The sequence below is a fragment of the Silene latifolia genome, chromosome 5, assembly GCF_048544455.1.
Source record: "Silene latifolia isolate original U9 population chromosome 5, ASM4854445v1, whole genome shotgun sequence".
Lineage (NCBI taxonomy): Eukaryota > Viridiplantae > Streptophyta > Magnoliopsida > Caryophyllales > Caryophyllaceae > Silene > Silene latifolia.
The window spans coordinates 9,351,492-9,367,057 of NC_133530.1; the positions used below are offsets into that span (position 1 = coordinate 9,351,492).

Sequence of the window (15,566 nt, forward strand, 5' to 3'; positions counted from 1 at the left end):
GCTTATGTTCTTGTGGTTTCGATAAAATTTTAAAGTGAACTTAAAAGACCATAAAATTTTAAAGTCCACAATACAAACCCAAGAGGGTTCTCTAAAACCAATTCGCAATAGAGGGAGTATCCTCTTGCCTTATATAGTGATTCTTTTCTCTAATTCTCCAATATGAGATTCTTACATGTATAACTCGTATGAGTTGAAGCTTTATTCTCAACAGGTTTTATTCAAGGATACCAATTACGTACGAACTCTATAAAGAGGTGTTTGGTACCTTATAGGCGTTTTGTTACTTAATAACTTATCAACGGGACTCTTGTTGCTTCTCATCATTTTAGTATTATTGCATTTACTTTAAATCAGTAGTTAAATAACCATCACATTTGATCGATTTCGCTACACTCTTAGAATAGAACCAGCTATTATTCATTCTGCTCTTTTTGGGTCACAAGTTTTTCTACTCTTTTGTGTTTGTCTGACCTACTTTAGTTGTCATGCTAGATCAGATATTGATAATAGTAATATTATGGGAATAGAATGTGTGGAGAGTGAGAGAGAAGCCTTGCTTGAGTTCAAACGTGGCATTCGTGTCGACCGTTGTGGACTCCTTGATTCTTGGGGAGTTAATCCGTATTGTTGCCATTGGCACGGTATTCAGTGTCACGACCACTCTGGTCAAGTCATTGCCCTCCGTCTTCCAACACCCGAAAGTTACTATGATAATCACAATGACGGGTCTTGTTTAGAAGGTACACTCGGTGTATCTTTACTTGGTTCGAAACATTTAAAATACTTAGACCTTAGTTATAATCGTTTTCGAGGACATATACCCAAGTTTATAGGTTCACTTTCTAAATTAGAGCACCTTGATCTCTCTAATATTGGGTCGACAGGTATCGTTCCTCATGAGATTGGAAATCTTTCCAGATTAATATCTCTTGAACTTAATTGTGACTTTTCTTCCAGTAATATGAGGGTGGAAAGCTTGCGTTGGCTTTCGCAACTAAGGTTGCTAAGGGTGGTGGACTTGAGTGGTATTGATTTAAGTGTAGCTACAAGCAGTTGGCTCTCTATTGTTAAGAATCTACCTTTCTTACATATCCTTCGCTTGAATAATTGCAATCTATCTGTAAAGTTGTCTTCCTCTCTTTCGTATATTAATTCTTCGACCATCCTTGATATTGTTAGCCTTTCTGGAAATAACTTGAATGATACATCCATATTTGAGTGGTTGTCCCACTTAGGTGGAGTCGCAACCAACCTTGTTAAACTTGCCGTGTCTAATAATCAACAACTGTTTGGAACTAATTTCCAACAGACTGGACATGCTATAAATTTCCTCGATAGCTTATGTAGTTTACAATTCCTAGATTTATATTACACCGGTCTCAACTACGACTTCTCGGACATAATCCAATCCTTGTCAAATTGCTCACACAAGTCACTAGTATCTCTAAATTTAATGGGAAACCAAGTATGGGGCTCCATTACTGACAACCTGGGAAACCTCTCTAACTTGAGGGAGTTAATCGTTGATAGTAATCATCTTAACGGCACCATTAGTCTAGCGGCGCTTAGGGGATTTCCTATGCTTGAAATGTTAAGTCTTCAATCAAATTCTATTAAGGGAGTTCTCACTGGCGCCCATCTATCAAATCTTCCGAAGTTGAGTACGTTAAGGTTGGACGATAACACAGAACTAGTGGTTAACATTAGTGGCAATTGGGTTCCTCCATTTCAATTGGACGAACTTTCTTTAACCTCATGTTAGGTTGGCCCAGATTTCCCAATGTGGCTTGTTACTAAAAAAAAACATAACCACGATTGGTTTATCCAACACTCGTATTTCAAGCACGATGCCCGTCTCTTTTTTTACCTCGCTATCATCCAAACTAAAATCATTATCGATGTCTCAAAATATTATGTATGGAGTACTTCCAGATGTATCAATCACATTTGAAGCTTCCCCATGGACAGATTTGAGTTCAAACAACTTCAGTGGTGCAATACCACTATTTCTAAGAAATGTTTCCGTATTAGAACTCAACAACAACAACAACAACAACAACAACAACAACAACAACAACAACAACAACTTATCCAAAGGTTTTGTTCCTTTCTTGTGCCCTCAAACGAAAATGCCACTAATTTATCTTGACCTATCAAACAACTCGTTTTCAGATATGCTTCCGGATTGTTGGGGTTACTTTGATAAGTTACTAGCTTTACACCTCGAAAACAACAAGCTTTGGGGAAGTTTACCCGTCTCCATTGGTACACTAAATCAGCTCCATGTTCTTCACTTGAGTAACAATAATACGTCTTTGGTTATCTTGGATCTTGCAAATAATTCATTGTCTGGGAACATAACCTCTGCCATGGGCCATTTAATGTTTAAAAAACTCAGTATTCTGATTTTGGCAGAAAATAATTTTTTCGGAACCCTTCCTTCAAACTTGTGTCACCTTTCTCGACTTCAAATATTGGATTTTTCAAACAATCGCATATGTGGAACCATCCCAGGATGCATACACAATTTCATAGGAATGGTTGACACACAAAGTTTCTTACAAACTATCTCAGATGTTTACTCACCCGATTACAGTATGATTTTTCCTGGTGATAATGCATTGATAATGTGGAAAGGAGAAAAACAAGATTTTAAAAACAATTATTTACTTGGACATAATAAAGTCATTGATTTTTCTAACAATATACTAGAAGGACAAATTCCTGAAGGAATTTCAAATCTCGTTGGCTTAAAACAAATAAATCTATCAAGAAATCATCTAAGTGGAGCTATTATGTCAAGGATAGGTGACCTGACCTCCTTGGAATCACTTGATTTATCACATAACCATCTTTCCGGTGAAATTCCTCTTAGTCTGGCTCAAATAAGCTCTCTAGAAGTGTTGGACTTGTCATACAATAACTTGTCCGGAAAGATCCCAGATGGCACTCAGTTACAAAGTTTCGATCCTTCATCATTTATAGAAACTAAGAGGAAAGAGGAATGAATAAATAAGAATTAAATAAGGAATTGTGAGTTGATTGAGGCTTGGTGATAAGAGAGAGGAATAAATAAAATAAAAGTAAAAGTTTTCCGAAAAAGGAAAGGGGAAGAAAACCTGAATAATCCGTTTAAGTAAATAGGGAAGAAAATGGTGAATAGGAGGGAGTATTTAATTAACTTGTTTTGTTATTTGTATTAATTAGCATGTACTCTCTTATATTATAAATAATATCAGTAATTTATTAGTTATGATTTCATATGTGTAATTGCAGGTGAGAAGTATGAAGGCTTAATAAAGCATACCAAAAGTGAAGCTTTTCAGAAAAAGTCTAAGCAAGCATCCCTAAACAAAAAAAGGAGGAAAGATAGATGCCGTGGTCGAGCCTACTCATTACGAGGGATCCCGATCGTTCTGGGATCGTGTATTGGGTGTAAGTTTGTCTATTATTTCACACTTTTTTTGGTTTTCACATGTTTATTTTATGTTAGATTTTTTATTGATTTTCTAACATGTATGTTTTTTTTTTCATTCAGAAAGGAAAGAAGAAGTCAAAGCCGGTTATGACGGTACCGGAACCTTTCTGGACACGCATTCCAGCGTTGACCACAAAGGGATTAGAAGTTGGACTAAGCCAAAAGACAAGGAATTATATGTAAGTTTTCCCTAACACTTTATTTTTGTTAATTTACTCTTTTTTAATGTCTTATATATTTTGGTTACCATATTAACTTACTACCATTTGTTTAATATTATAGGATGCATTTGAACATGCAAAAGCCGCCAATCCAGAAAAGGCGGATAATGACATATGGTTTGAGTTGGTGAATGGATTCAAGAAAGGGCACGTGTATGGTACCAGAAGTTCAATACCGGCTTTCTATGAGAACACGCGTAGGAGATCGACTTCAACAATTCCCAGCAACACGTATTAACCGGGAGTTATTAGTCAACTTCAAGCTCAAGTAAGAGAGCGTGATGAACGTGAAAGAAAACGTGATGAAGAATTCCGCCAAATGAAGGAAAAAATGGCAGTGTTTGAGACTTGGTGGCAAGGTTGTAACCCCGGACCTAGACCCGACTACGATCCTTTTGATCTGCATGGTCCACAAGAAGGGAGTGGAGCCGGTGTTGGCTTCCAAGTAGTTAAGTAAGTTTAATTTAGCATGTAATAAGACTTGAACTTTAGAATATGTTAGCTTGTATAACTTTCATTTTCAATATATGAAATGAAGTTTGGGAAAATGTGCGGTGTTGGGTTGAAATTTAAAATGTATGGTGTTGTGTGTGTTGAAGTTTGGGATGTATGGCGTTGTGGAACTTCGGTTTGTATGCAGGTTGTAAATATTTGGCTAGCAATGAAAACGAAAAAAACTACCAAAACAATCAGTGGCTTTGGCGACTGAAAAGGCATTTAGCGACTGAATTTCAGTCGCCAATTTGGTGACTACCCTGAAATCAGTCGCCAAATTTGCCTCAGTGATATTGGCCTAGTCACCCAAATTTGGCGACTAAAAGTGAATTTAGCGACCGAAATTCAGTCGTTAATTTGGCGACTACCTGGTTTCGGTCGCCAAATTGGCGACTACCATTTCAGTTGCTATTTTTATCATTTGGCGACTGATATTTCAGTCGCCAAATTTGGCGACCGACATTAGTCGCCAAAATCAGAAAAGGCGACTAATGTCTGCGACTGGCTTTTGGCGATTGAAATCAGTCGCTAAATTGATTTTAGCGACTGATTGCAGTCGCCAAAATCGGTCACCTGTTTTATTTCTTTTTGTAGTGGGAGGTGTTTGGTTCAAATACAAAAGGTATGAGGTATGAGTTTGGAATGAGTCAAACTCATACCAAGTGTTTGTTTAGCAAACATAAGGGTTTCATACCCATACCTCAAACCCATGAGGTATGGATTTCTCATACCCAAGGTGGGGGTGAGTATGTGAAAATAAAAATTATGGCAATATTGTAAATGAACTTTTATATAGTTATTGATTAAATATTTATTTTCATGATTTTATAATATTAAAAAATATTATTTAAAATACTATATTTTACACATTTTAGCCTTAATTGAGTTTCAAACCCATATCACCATGAATTGAAACAAACACCTGGAATGAGGAATGAAGTTTCAACCCTATACCACCCAGATATGATTCCTGATTCCAAACTCATACCCACGCGCGAAACAAACGACCCCTCAATGTTACTCCGTAATAAATACTCCGCAAGTTATTTTTTTAGATAATAGAATCACCTGATGATAATATAAAACGTTGTTATACGATAATTACTATACCGTAATCTTAATGTCAAAATCGAAATACTAATCCAAATTAGCGGGAAAGTGGTAAACAACCCCCTTAAGTTTGCTATAATGTGAGATTAACTCCTTTAACTTTGCCTTGGAGTAAACAAGCCCCTTAGCTTTGCTATAAAGTGAAATCAAGTCCCCTTTATTTTTACGGCCAAAATCTCACCGGATTTTTCAATTTCTCAGTTTGATTTGCTCATACCAACATCACACATTTTGCACACTCTTCAATCAATGCATTAATCATCACAGTTCCCCCAAATTAAAATCAATGCCATTTTCAGGTGATCTCCGGCGACCGTCGATTTTCCGATAACATTCGTCCTTGTTTCCGACAACCTCAATTTGTCGGATCAACATCATTATTTATTGTGCAACTGAATTCTAGGGTATTAATTAATTTCATATTCATCTTTAGTTCTTTGCTATTGGTAATTAACATAACAAATTCCTTGGAATTATTAGTGGTTACTTTGTGGAATTTGCACTCAAAATCTCAAATTAAGTAGTCAAACATTGGAAGATGTGTTATTGGCATTGCAGAAAACAAAGGAGGAGAGGGAGGTTATGATTAGGAGTTTGTTCATTTTTTTTCGATAAGTCGAGTACTGGGTACCTATATTCTGCTGATATTGAGACGGGTTTAACCGCATTTCATATTCCATCGGATTTGAAGAGAAATTGAAAATTTCGGTGAGATTTTGACCGGAAAAATAGAAAGGACTTGATTTCACTTTATAACAAAGTTAAGAGGTTTGTTTACTCCAATGCAAAGTTAAGAGCATCCACAATAGACAGGATTGAACATCCTCTTAGTACTCTCTCTTTTAAGAGGACATCCTCTCTATTGTGGGACTTATGTTAAGTGTCCTCTTAACAAGAGGAAGGTAGTCACTTCCTCTACTTTTATAGGATTTTAGAGGAAAGCTAACTTTGGCCCTTGTACCTACTAATCAACTACTTTTTGCCATATGGACAATAATTCTTTTACTATTTTCTTTAATAAAAATTGGTGAGTAATTTAAATAAGAGAGGAACATAAGATGATCTTCTCTATTGTGTGAGAAAATAAAAAAAAAGAGGATAGATATGGTGAGAATTAAGTGAATGAAAGAAAAAATGAGGTGTCCAAAAATTAGAGGGAGTGAGGCAAAATAAGAGAAAGATAAGCTCTCTCTATTGTGGATGATCTAAGGAGGTCATAAAAAACTTAAGGTGGTAACGCCGCCAAAGAGCACTTGCTTGATGCTTCATAGACCTTGACATCTTCAAAGCTCTCTTTCCACCACGTGTCATTCACACCCTCATTTATCTAGTTAACCTCGGTCAAACTTTTAAGGCGTGTTTGAATTGAGAAATTTGGAGAGATAACAAAGGGAAAAGTAGGGATTTAAATCTATGATTTGAATAGCAAATTAGGGGTGGAGGGAAATGGAGGGAAGAGATATGGAGAGATCCAATTTCTCTACCATCCTAATCAAAATCTCTCCACAATAAGCAATATTTGAAGATAAATTATATCCAAACAACCATAGTTCATTCTCCTTCCCCTCACCTTTCCCTACTCTCTCTTTCCCTTCCATCCTTCCCCGTCTCCTTTCTTTCCCTCCACTTTTGCTATCCAAACACACCCTAAAAATCCCTCGAATTCTTAAACTTGCCCTAGTTCCTTTTTTGCGTAGTTCCTAAAATAAATGGGCTAGGGCGAACCAGGTCCGTGTATTAGGTGGGCCTTACATGGCCAGGAGCAGGCCAGGGCGGGCGAAAAGGAGCCTGTGTGGCGGGTAGGGCCGGGCTGACCCGTTCCTTTGGCCAACTTTACGAGTAAGAGGTGGATTCCACACAAATATGAGTGTCGGGAACTCGGGTTGTTTAATGTGTTGTCTTTCTTCCCCCTCTGGGTTTGATTCCAATTAACACATTCAGTTAGGAGGATTTAATCAAAGTCATATCTTTAATCTATAAAATATTATTAAAAGGTTAGGCTAAAAATGCTACGTAGATAATGCCACATGGGATGAAAAAAAGCCACATACACAATAACAATGTGACATGACAAACTAATATAACATGGATTACCAATTTATTATTATATTGTATTAATTTAATTCATTTATTTCCTTTAAAAATCCATCCATATTCCATTAGCTTTAAAATTAATTAACTAAACAAAACTATAATAAAAAAGTATGGATTAACTATAAGTTTATAATTTCAAGATATTTCATATGGAGTAGTATTATATGTATTCGAAATAAAAAAACTGAATACATATAAAATTAAGAACGAAGAAGAATAAATGAAGTTAAAAAAAATAAAAATTGTATTGTCACTAATTCACTACTTTTTTTGAAAGGCACTAATTCACTATTGTTGTTACTAAAAAAAAAATATACTATAACTTTGTTGTCTATAGAAGATGTTTACAAAACTAATTAATCGACAAATGAGTATTAAAGATCATATAAAATATTTTCTTAGGAAAATATAAAATATATGGAAAAGAAAATATTTATTTAATTTAAGTAATTTACAAACAAATTCTGTAAATACTTAAGTGAAATTAAACACTAATAATAGAATTTTAAAAGGGTAGTAATATCATGTATTTAATTCATGAAATTATTTCACATAAAGAATAAGGTTTTGTAAAAAAAAAAAAAAATGTTAGCGGCATGGCCTCCATCGAATAATAAGCAATATGGGCATTGAGTATGTCGGAGAGTAAACGAAGCAGATGAAGTTGTTCATCTTTCTTGGTGGTTTGCAAATTTTTGACGTAGGATTGTGGTAAAACTTGGTTAGGGTGAAAGTAACTCATGTTGTATTGCAATTGTAATTTTTTTTTATATAAGATTAAATTTGTATAACTATGGATTTGTAGTTTAACTACAACTTTTGTAAGAAACAAATACGAATTACTTTCTAAGCAAGTGAATAATACTTGTACAACAAATGAATATGAGGTAAATTGAAATTTGTGGTAGACTTGGACTCTGGGAGCGTCCTATTGTTCTTGTACCGTTGTACCTTATACGGGAGTTTGGCGTTGCTGCATTGATATGACAAGATGGGCTCAAAGAAGGAAACTCAAGTCCGGATTCGTCAATTCTCGTATAAAACGGTTTTATCGTACACAATAAATTATCGTAATTTATTAACGTGCATATTTAAGTATGCTAATATTCGTTTTAACATATTGGATTATCAAGAGGAAATTAAAAATTCAATTTATTTATTTCAGTGGCAATTCTCTTGTAAGCAAGCCTTTCCGGGCGTGTCTCAGCGCCAAAAATCAAAGTCAGTTTATTTCTTTCTTATTTTCGTTGTGACTCTTCTAGGTCTTTTTTCTAAACCCCTCCTCGTGATTAGTATAAATAGAGGTCTTCGCCTCACATATTTCTCACGTGAGTGTCCGCCCTTATCTTCTCCCTTTGCATTTTAAGACCACGCTCTTACTTTTCGACGCCGACATGCTTGCTTTGCGCGACCACGTAAGCCCAGATCATTCTGGGTACCAGTCACATTGCATAGACTGACCAATTTGACCACTACACAATCATTAAATCAATCTTTTAAAATCCTTTTTCAGGGGCACTTTCATATTTGTAAAGTGTACATTGAAGACAAACATTTCATCCGTCCCCGTTTTATTGTACTTTGAAAATCAATGGTTCAATTTCATATAAATTTTGGATCTCAATGACACTACATTGCTACTTAAGTCTAAACTTTTTAGTTTGTTTACATGTCAATTTCTCCCGATGGTTCATAGTGTTTACTTAAGTCTAAAATGTACAGAACTACTTCGGCCATTGAATTTTACTTCTGCGATCTTCTTTCATTTCCTTCTAATACAAGACTAAGTTTCTTCTTCCCTTTATTCTTATTTAGTTTTATTGTGCTTTATTATATTATAATGTTTATTATGATTAATTTTAGATTAATTAGCGAGTAGTTCATTTTTAGGGTTTGTATCATTGCTAGTCAATACAAGCATGTTTTAATTGCAACCGATTGCGAAATTGTTGTTCGAGTTTGATTAGAATTTATTATGAATTGGGTAACAAATTTGATATGATTTTACAAAAAATGACTTGTAGTTATCAACGGAAGTTGGACGATATTTTATTGTATGTTTAAACCGTCTTATTCATTTACTTATTATTGTTACAATTGAATTTATATGCGGGAGCGGCGATTCATTTAAGAACATACTTCTAATCTTGATTATACGACTTTTCATGGGAATGTTAGTTTGTATACTTGGGATAAAACTATGGTCTTATTGCTTCTATGTGTCTAATTTACATGCGGGAGCGGGGATTATACATATTTAGGAAGAGTTATCGTTACCCGGAAGGGATCGTTAATATGTTAGAGGCGTAGTCTCACTTGAATAATAATTAAGCAATCGTGTCACTATTTATGAGCTTGTCTAGCGATGATATAAACTCTAGCCTTTTAATTATTATTGATTTCGTCTTTTCTAATTTTATTATTGCTTTAATAGTTTATTTAGTTTACTTAATCACCACTTATTATTGATCCGTGTAGCTGACTCGGTGTTTAAGACTGACTAGTACTTAGTTCCTAACCTCCCTCAGATCAACCCGTAAGCAACTAAGCACTACAACGGACCCGTTCGCTTGCGGTAATTTTTAACTGAACAAGCTTGACAAGCCTAAAACAGTAAAACAGAATAACTTGAATGATACTCCCTCTGTCCCGGTCATTTGTTGTCCTTTTTCATATTGTGGTATCCTTTCTATTTTAAGAATGAACTTGATGAGCAATTTGATGATTTATACTCAATTTGTTCCATCTGTCATTTAGTAATTGACTCTTTTTTATGCCAAAAATAAAGAACAACAATTAAGCGGGACGGAGGGAATATATTATTGAACTTGATTGCAATTAAGACAGAGGCCTTAAATATCATCTTGACATCTCTAATAATTAAGTATTTACCACTGATATGCAATCGTCTAAGCGTGCTATGAAAGTTCTCGACGATTTATTTAGTTCAATCCTCGTCTTCACGAAGAAACCGTGGAACGAGGTGAGCAAGCCAAGTATTTTGCGCGTTCAGCGGTACTTCAGCCGATACTTGCTCACCTCCTTGTAATTCCGGTCTTTGTTTTCGCCTGTAAAGTTCAAATTCTGTTTTTACCATAAATTGAGTATTTCAACTTGCCAGTCATTTTTTTGTAAACTATCGCCCCCAGTCATTTTTTGTGAAGGGTATTTAATCAAAAGTAAACAGATGTTGGGGACATGGGATTCATTTACTTCTTCATCGACAAGAAGAATGATCCGAGTTATTAACAAACGTAGACCAGCGAAAAATTGGCTTGTAATTTTGTGGAAATATGGAGACAAAATGTCACTCTTCTCAGTGAACACTAGGGCTCTATAAACATCAAGGAATTCCGGGACGACATACAAGAACCACAAAATTAATGTAATCACTTGACATTGTCAAACTATCATAGGCTTACTCATTAGTAGCCTTTGTCTTGTTCTTTGTTGTGTCAATTTTGGTGCAGAAAATATTGATTCTTCTTGAAAAGTCATGCCCAAGTTACACTCCCACAAGATGAAGACAATACCATTCACATCTTCAAGTCGTTGCGCGACTTAAAAAGCATTAACAACCATAGAAAAATGGAGCGAGTCTTAGGCCTTGTATTTTTGGCACATAAATCTTCTAAATTGAACTGAAATTAACTCCAAAAGAACACGACTTGAATTTATTCCCTCTATCTCAATCATTCATTTAGCTTTTAATTTATTAAGAAGTAATTCGTACTTTCAAAATAATAAGCCATTCGTGTTATTTTAATCAAAGGTAGACAAATAGAGTATTCAGACAATAATTAAGTCATGAGAGTAGAGACCTCTATATAAACATCCGCTAAGAAGCTAATTTAACTAAACAACTCACACAATTCACTCAACCCAAATTTATCATTTCATCAATACATGAAAGATAAAATGAGTCCCCAGTTTACCTCCAAATTATATAATCACTTGCACGTTCTTCCACTCTTGTGTCTTTGGCTGACCTGTCACGCTAGATCCGGAATTGATAATAATAGTAATAATAGTAATAAAACAGGCATAGAATGTATGGAGAGTGAGAGAGATGCACTGGTTGAGTTCAAACGTGGTATTCGTATCGACCGTTGTGGATTGCTTGATTCTTGGGGAATCACTCAGGATTGCTGCATGTGGCACGGCATTCAGTGTCACAATCATTCTGGCCACGTCACTGCCCTCAGTCTTCCGACACTCATAAATTACACTAGCGACATGCTGTTGCCCTGCTTACAAGGTACAATCGGTGAATCTATACTTGGTTTGAAACAATTAAAATATATAGACCTCAGTCATAATGATTTCGGGGGAAAATTGCCTAAGTTTATAGGCTCACTTTCAAATTTAGAGTACCTTAACCTCTCCTATGTGAGGTTTACGGGCGTCATTCCTCAAGAGATTGGAAACCTTTCCAAGCTAACATATCTTGGTCTTAATGGTAATTATATGAGGGTGGAAAACTTACGATGGCTTTCGCAACTAAGGTTGCTAAGGGAGGTGGAATTGGGTGGTAATGATCTGAGTCTAGCTACAAACAGTTGGCTTTCTAGTGTTAACAACCTACCTTTCTTGCAAGTTCTTGGCTTGAATAATTGTAACCTATCTCTAAAGTTGTCTTCTTCTCTTTCATATATTAATTCTTCGACAACCCTTGGTACTATTACCCTTCAAGGAAATAACTTGAATGATACATCAATATTTGAGTGGTTGTCAAACTTGAATGGACTTGAGACTAGCCTTACTTACCTTGACCTCTCTTTTAATAATCATCTTTTTGAAAGTAATTTCCAAGGGACTGGATATGCTATGAATTTACTTGGCAACTTGTGTAGTTTGCAAAGCTTACTATTATACAACACCAGTCTCAACTATAACTTCTTACACATAATCGAATCCTTATCCTTATGTACATACAAGTCACTAGAAAATCTAGATTTAGCCGTGAACCAAGTATGGGGATCCATTCCTGACAACATTGGTAACCTGTCTTACCTGAGGGAATTCAACATTGATAATAATCAGCTTAATGGCACCATTAGTGAAGCACTTGGGGGACTTTCTATGCTTGACACATTGGGACTTTCTGGGAATTCTTTGAAAGGAGTTTTCACGAGTGCCCATCTATCAAATCTTTCCAATTTGAGTTCCTTAAACTTGGCATTGAACACAGAATTAGTGGTTAATATCAGTGCGAACTGGGTTCCGCCATTTCAGTTGGACATACTCTCTTTGGAATCATGTAAGGTTGGCCCTGATTTCCCAAAAAAACTTAACCATTATTATTATATCCAACACTAGTATTTCAGCCATGATACCCGTTTCTTTTTTCAACTCGTTATCACCCAAACTAGAGGGACTCACAATGTATCAAAATAAGATGTATGGGGTACTTCCAGATGTATCGACCACATTTGTGAATCCACCAGTGTTCGATTTAAGTTCAAACAGCTTCAGTGGCGCAATTCCATCATTTATGAGATATGCTTCAGCATTAAAACTTAACGACAATAACTTCTCTAAAGGATTGGTTCCTCTTTTGTGTCCTCAAACAAAAATGCCTTTAATCTATCTTGACCTATCAAACAACTCTTTTTCGGATAAGCTTCCGGATTGTTGGGGTTACTTCGATAAATTATTAGTCTTACACCTCGAAAACAACAAGTTTTGGGGGAATTTGCCAGTTTCCATAGGTAGACTAAATCAGCTCCAAGCTCTAGATTTGAGCAACAACAATTTCTCTGGTGAACTCCCTGCATCCCTAATAAATTGTACTTCTTTGATTTTTCTTGATCTTTCCCATAATTCATTGTTTGGATACATACCTTCTGCCTTGGGGAATACTTTTCAAAATCTTAGCATTTTTATCTTGCGAGATAACAACTTTCTCGGAGCCCTTCCTTCAAGCTTGTGTCATCTCTCCCGACTTCAAATGTTGGATTTTTCAAACAACCGCATAAGTGGAACCATCCCAAGATGCATATACAATCTCACAGGGATGGCTAGCACAAAAAGTCTCTTACAAACTATCGTCTTTTATTTCCCGTCCGAAGTCGGTACAATTGTTCACAGGGATAATGCTTTGATAATTTGGAAAGGCAAAGAACAAAACATTGGAATGGATTATTTACTGAGACACATTAAAATCATCGATTTTTCAAACAATATGCTCGAAGGACAGATTCCTGAAGGAATTTCAAGTCTTGTTGGTTTAATTGAAATAAATCTATCAAGAAACCATTTAAGTGGAGTTATTACGTCAAGGATAGGTCAGCTGATGTCTTTGGAATCACTAGATTTATCACATAACCATCTTTCCGGTGAGATTCCACTTAGTTTGGCTAAAATAAGCTCTCTAGAGGTATTGGATTTGTCGTACAATAACTTGTCCGGGAAGATTCCAGACGGCACCCAACTACAAAGTTTCAATACTACATCATACATGGGAAACTCTGGACTTTGTGGAGCACCACTCCCTAAATGTCCTGAAGATGAAGAGGCCATAACTCCGAAAAATATAGACAAAGAGCAGCCTAGCGATAACTTTATGGTAGGAGTGTACGTAAGTGTGGTGCTTGGATTTATCTTTGGATTTTGGGGAGTTTGTGGTACTTTAGTTGTCAAAACATCTTGGAGACGTGCCTTCTTCCGGTTGTATGACGACATCAAAGACAAGATTTATGTGATGGTTCTTGTGACTATAGCCAGGGTTTGGAGGAGCACTTGAGGCCTTCTTGTAAGTCTTTGTTAATCTAAGATTAATCTACTGTACTGTACATAGACTTTTATGTGTGAAAATTGATTCTGCAGTTGGGTTCTTTTGTTCAGGGGTTGGGTTGCTGATGTTGCTTTTAAGACCAAATTTCTGCTGCAATCAATTGATAGTCTTTTGTTAACTCAAAATGGGCAGAAACTGATTACAAATTTGTAGACATAGATGAAGTATGTACATTTCTTTGTTGAATTGGGAACATTGATTTATGTACGTCGACATCGCAACATCAACTTTATGTTACACATTTTACTTGAGTTGTATAATAAAACCACACTGGTATTTATCTTCATGTTCCTGTGAATTTCTTCCTGAACCTGTTGCAAAACCTCTGTTTTTTATTCATTAAAACAGAATGACATGAATGATATCAAATAAGACCAGTCTTGAATGTCTTGACCCCTGTGGCAATCAAATATTATGAAGAGATTTGTAATCGTCTAAGCATGCTATGATAGTTGTCGGTTATCTATGTTGTTGGTTTAAATTCATAAATCTGTCACGACATTGTCTGAGCGGATCATTACGCCAAGGATATATATATGCCTATTGACCTGTTTGGAAATATCTCAATAGTTGAGTGGTTATTAAGCTTGACGGCAATTAAACCAGCCTTGAATATATTCTTAACATCTCTGGTAATCAAATATTCAGAAAAGATTTGCAATCGACAAACCATGCTATGGAATGATTTGCAATCGAATATACACTTGTCTGACACCAACCACGGCCATGACTTCCTATAATTAGTCAAATCCTAAGGTCCACCGGGAGTACAAGAATATCGTACACCCTAGCCAATAAGATGCCTTAGTTTTTGTTTTATTAAGATTATGTGCTATTATTTATGGAGAATTGATTTAATTCTTATACTAGTTTGAATGTCCGTGCGTTGCAACGGGGTTATTAACTTAATTTATAATGCAAAAAAAAAAAATTTATAAGGGCTTAATATTTACATTTTATGTCTTATGATTTGTTTACATATTATTAAAATATCTCTTTCAAAAAAAATAAAAGATTAATATATATACGTGGGTTAACTATTATTTATAATCATATAATTACCCCACCTTATAATAATCTTTCGATGTGGGACAATTCTGCTATTTATAAGTAATATATTCACAAAACTTGGATTTTTTTCTGATGTGGGACAATTCTACTATTTATACGTAATATATACTCCCTCCATTTACCTATTTTCTTCCCATTTGCTTTTTGAAGGTCAAAGTTTCCGAACTTTGACCGCAGATAAGTTGGGGAATAAAATATATAAATTTGTAAAACAAAAACATTTACACTTATTGTCAATGCATCTTTCACTTAAAAAAATTCCGACAAAAAAAAGTAACATATAGATGTAAAAAAATAC

At 35.4% G+C, this 15,566-nt stretch overlaps 4 protein-coding genes across 4 annotated transcripts in view; all 4 read left to right on the forward strand.

The window, feature by feature from the left end:
* LOC141654784 (receptor-like protein EIX2) overlaps positions 1-15,566 on the forward strand; it is a 93,303-nt gene that overhangs the window by 18,924 nt on the left and 58,813 nt on the right. The window lies entirely within an intron of this gene.
* On the forward strand, positions 521-1,765 carry LOC141654785 (receptor-like protein EIX1). The gene has a single exon (XM_074461901.1). It carries the CDS (start codon positions 521-523, stop codon positions 1,763-1,765), a length of 1,245 nt encoding a protein of 414 aa, XP_074318002.1.
* Positions 11,455-12,720, forward strand: LOC141654786 (receptor-like protein EIX2). The gene has a single exon (XM_074461902.1). The coding sequence runs from the start codon at positions 11,455-11,457 to the stop codon at positions 12,718-12,720; it is 1,266 nt and encodes a 421-aa protein (XP_074318003.1).
* LOC141656652 (receptor-like protein EIX2) lies at positions 12,680-14,474 on the forward strand. Its single transcript, XM_074463624.1, has 2 exons — positions 12,680-14,155; positions 14,248-14,474. Exon 1 carries the CDS (start codon positions 12,731-12,733, stop codon positions 14,144-14,146), a length of 1,416 nt encoding a protein of 471 aa, XP_074319725.1. The 5' UTR covers positions 12,680-12,730; the 3' UTR covers positions 14,147-14,155; positions 14,248-14,474.

What these genes read in the sequence shown, in the direction of transcription:
- LOC141654785 (XM_074461901.1), top strand. Translation starts at nt 521, where the DNA reads ATGGGAATAGAATGTGTGGAGAGTGAGAGAGAAGCCTTGCTTGAGTTC.
- LOC141654786 (XM_074461902.1), top strand. Translation starts at nt 11,455, where the DNA reads ATGGAGAGTGAGAGAGATGCACTGGTTGAGTTCAAACGTGGTATTCGT.
- LOC141656652 (XM_074463624.1), top strand. Translation starts at nt 12,731, where the DNA reads ATGATACCCGTTTCTTTTTTCAACTCGTTATCACCCAAACTAGAGGGA.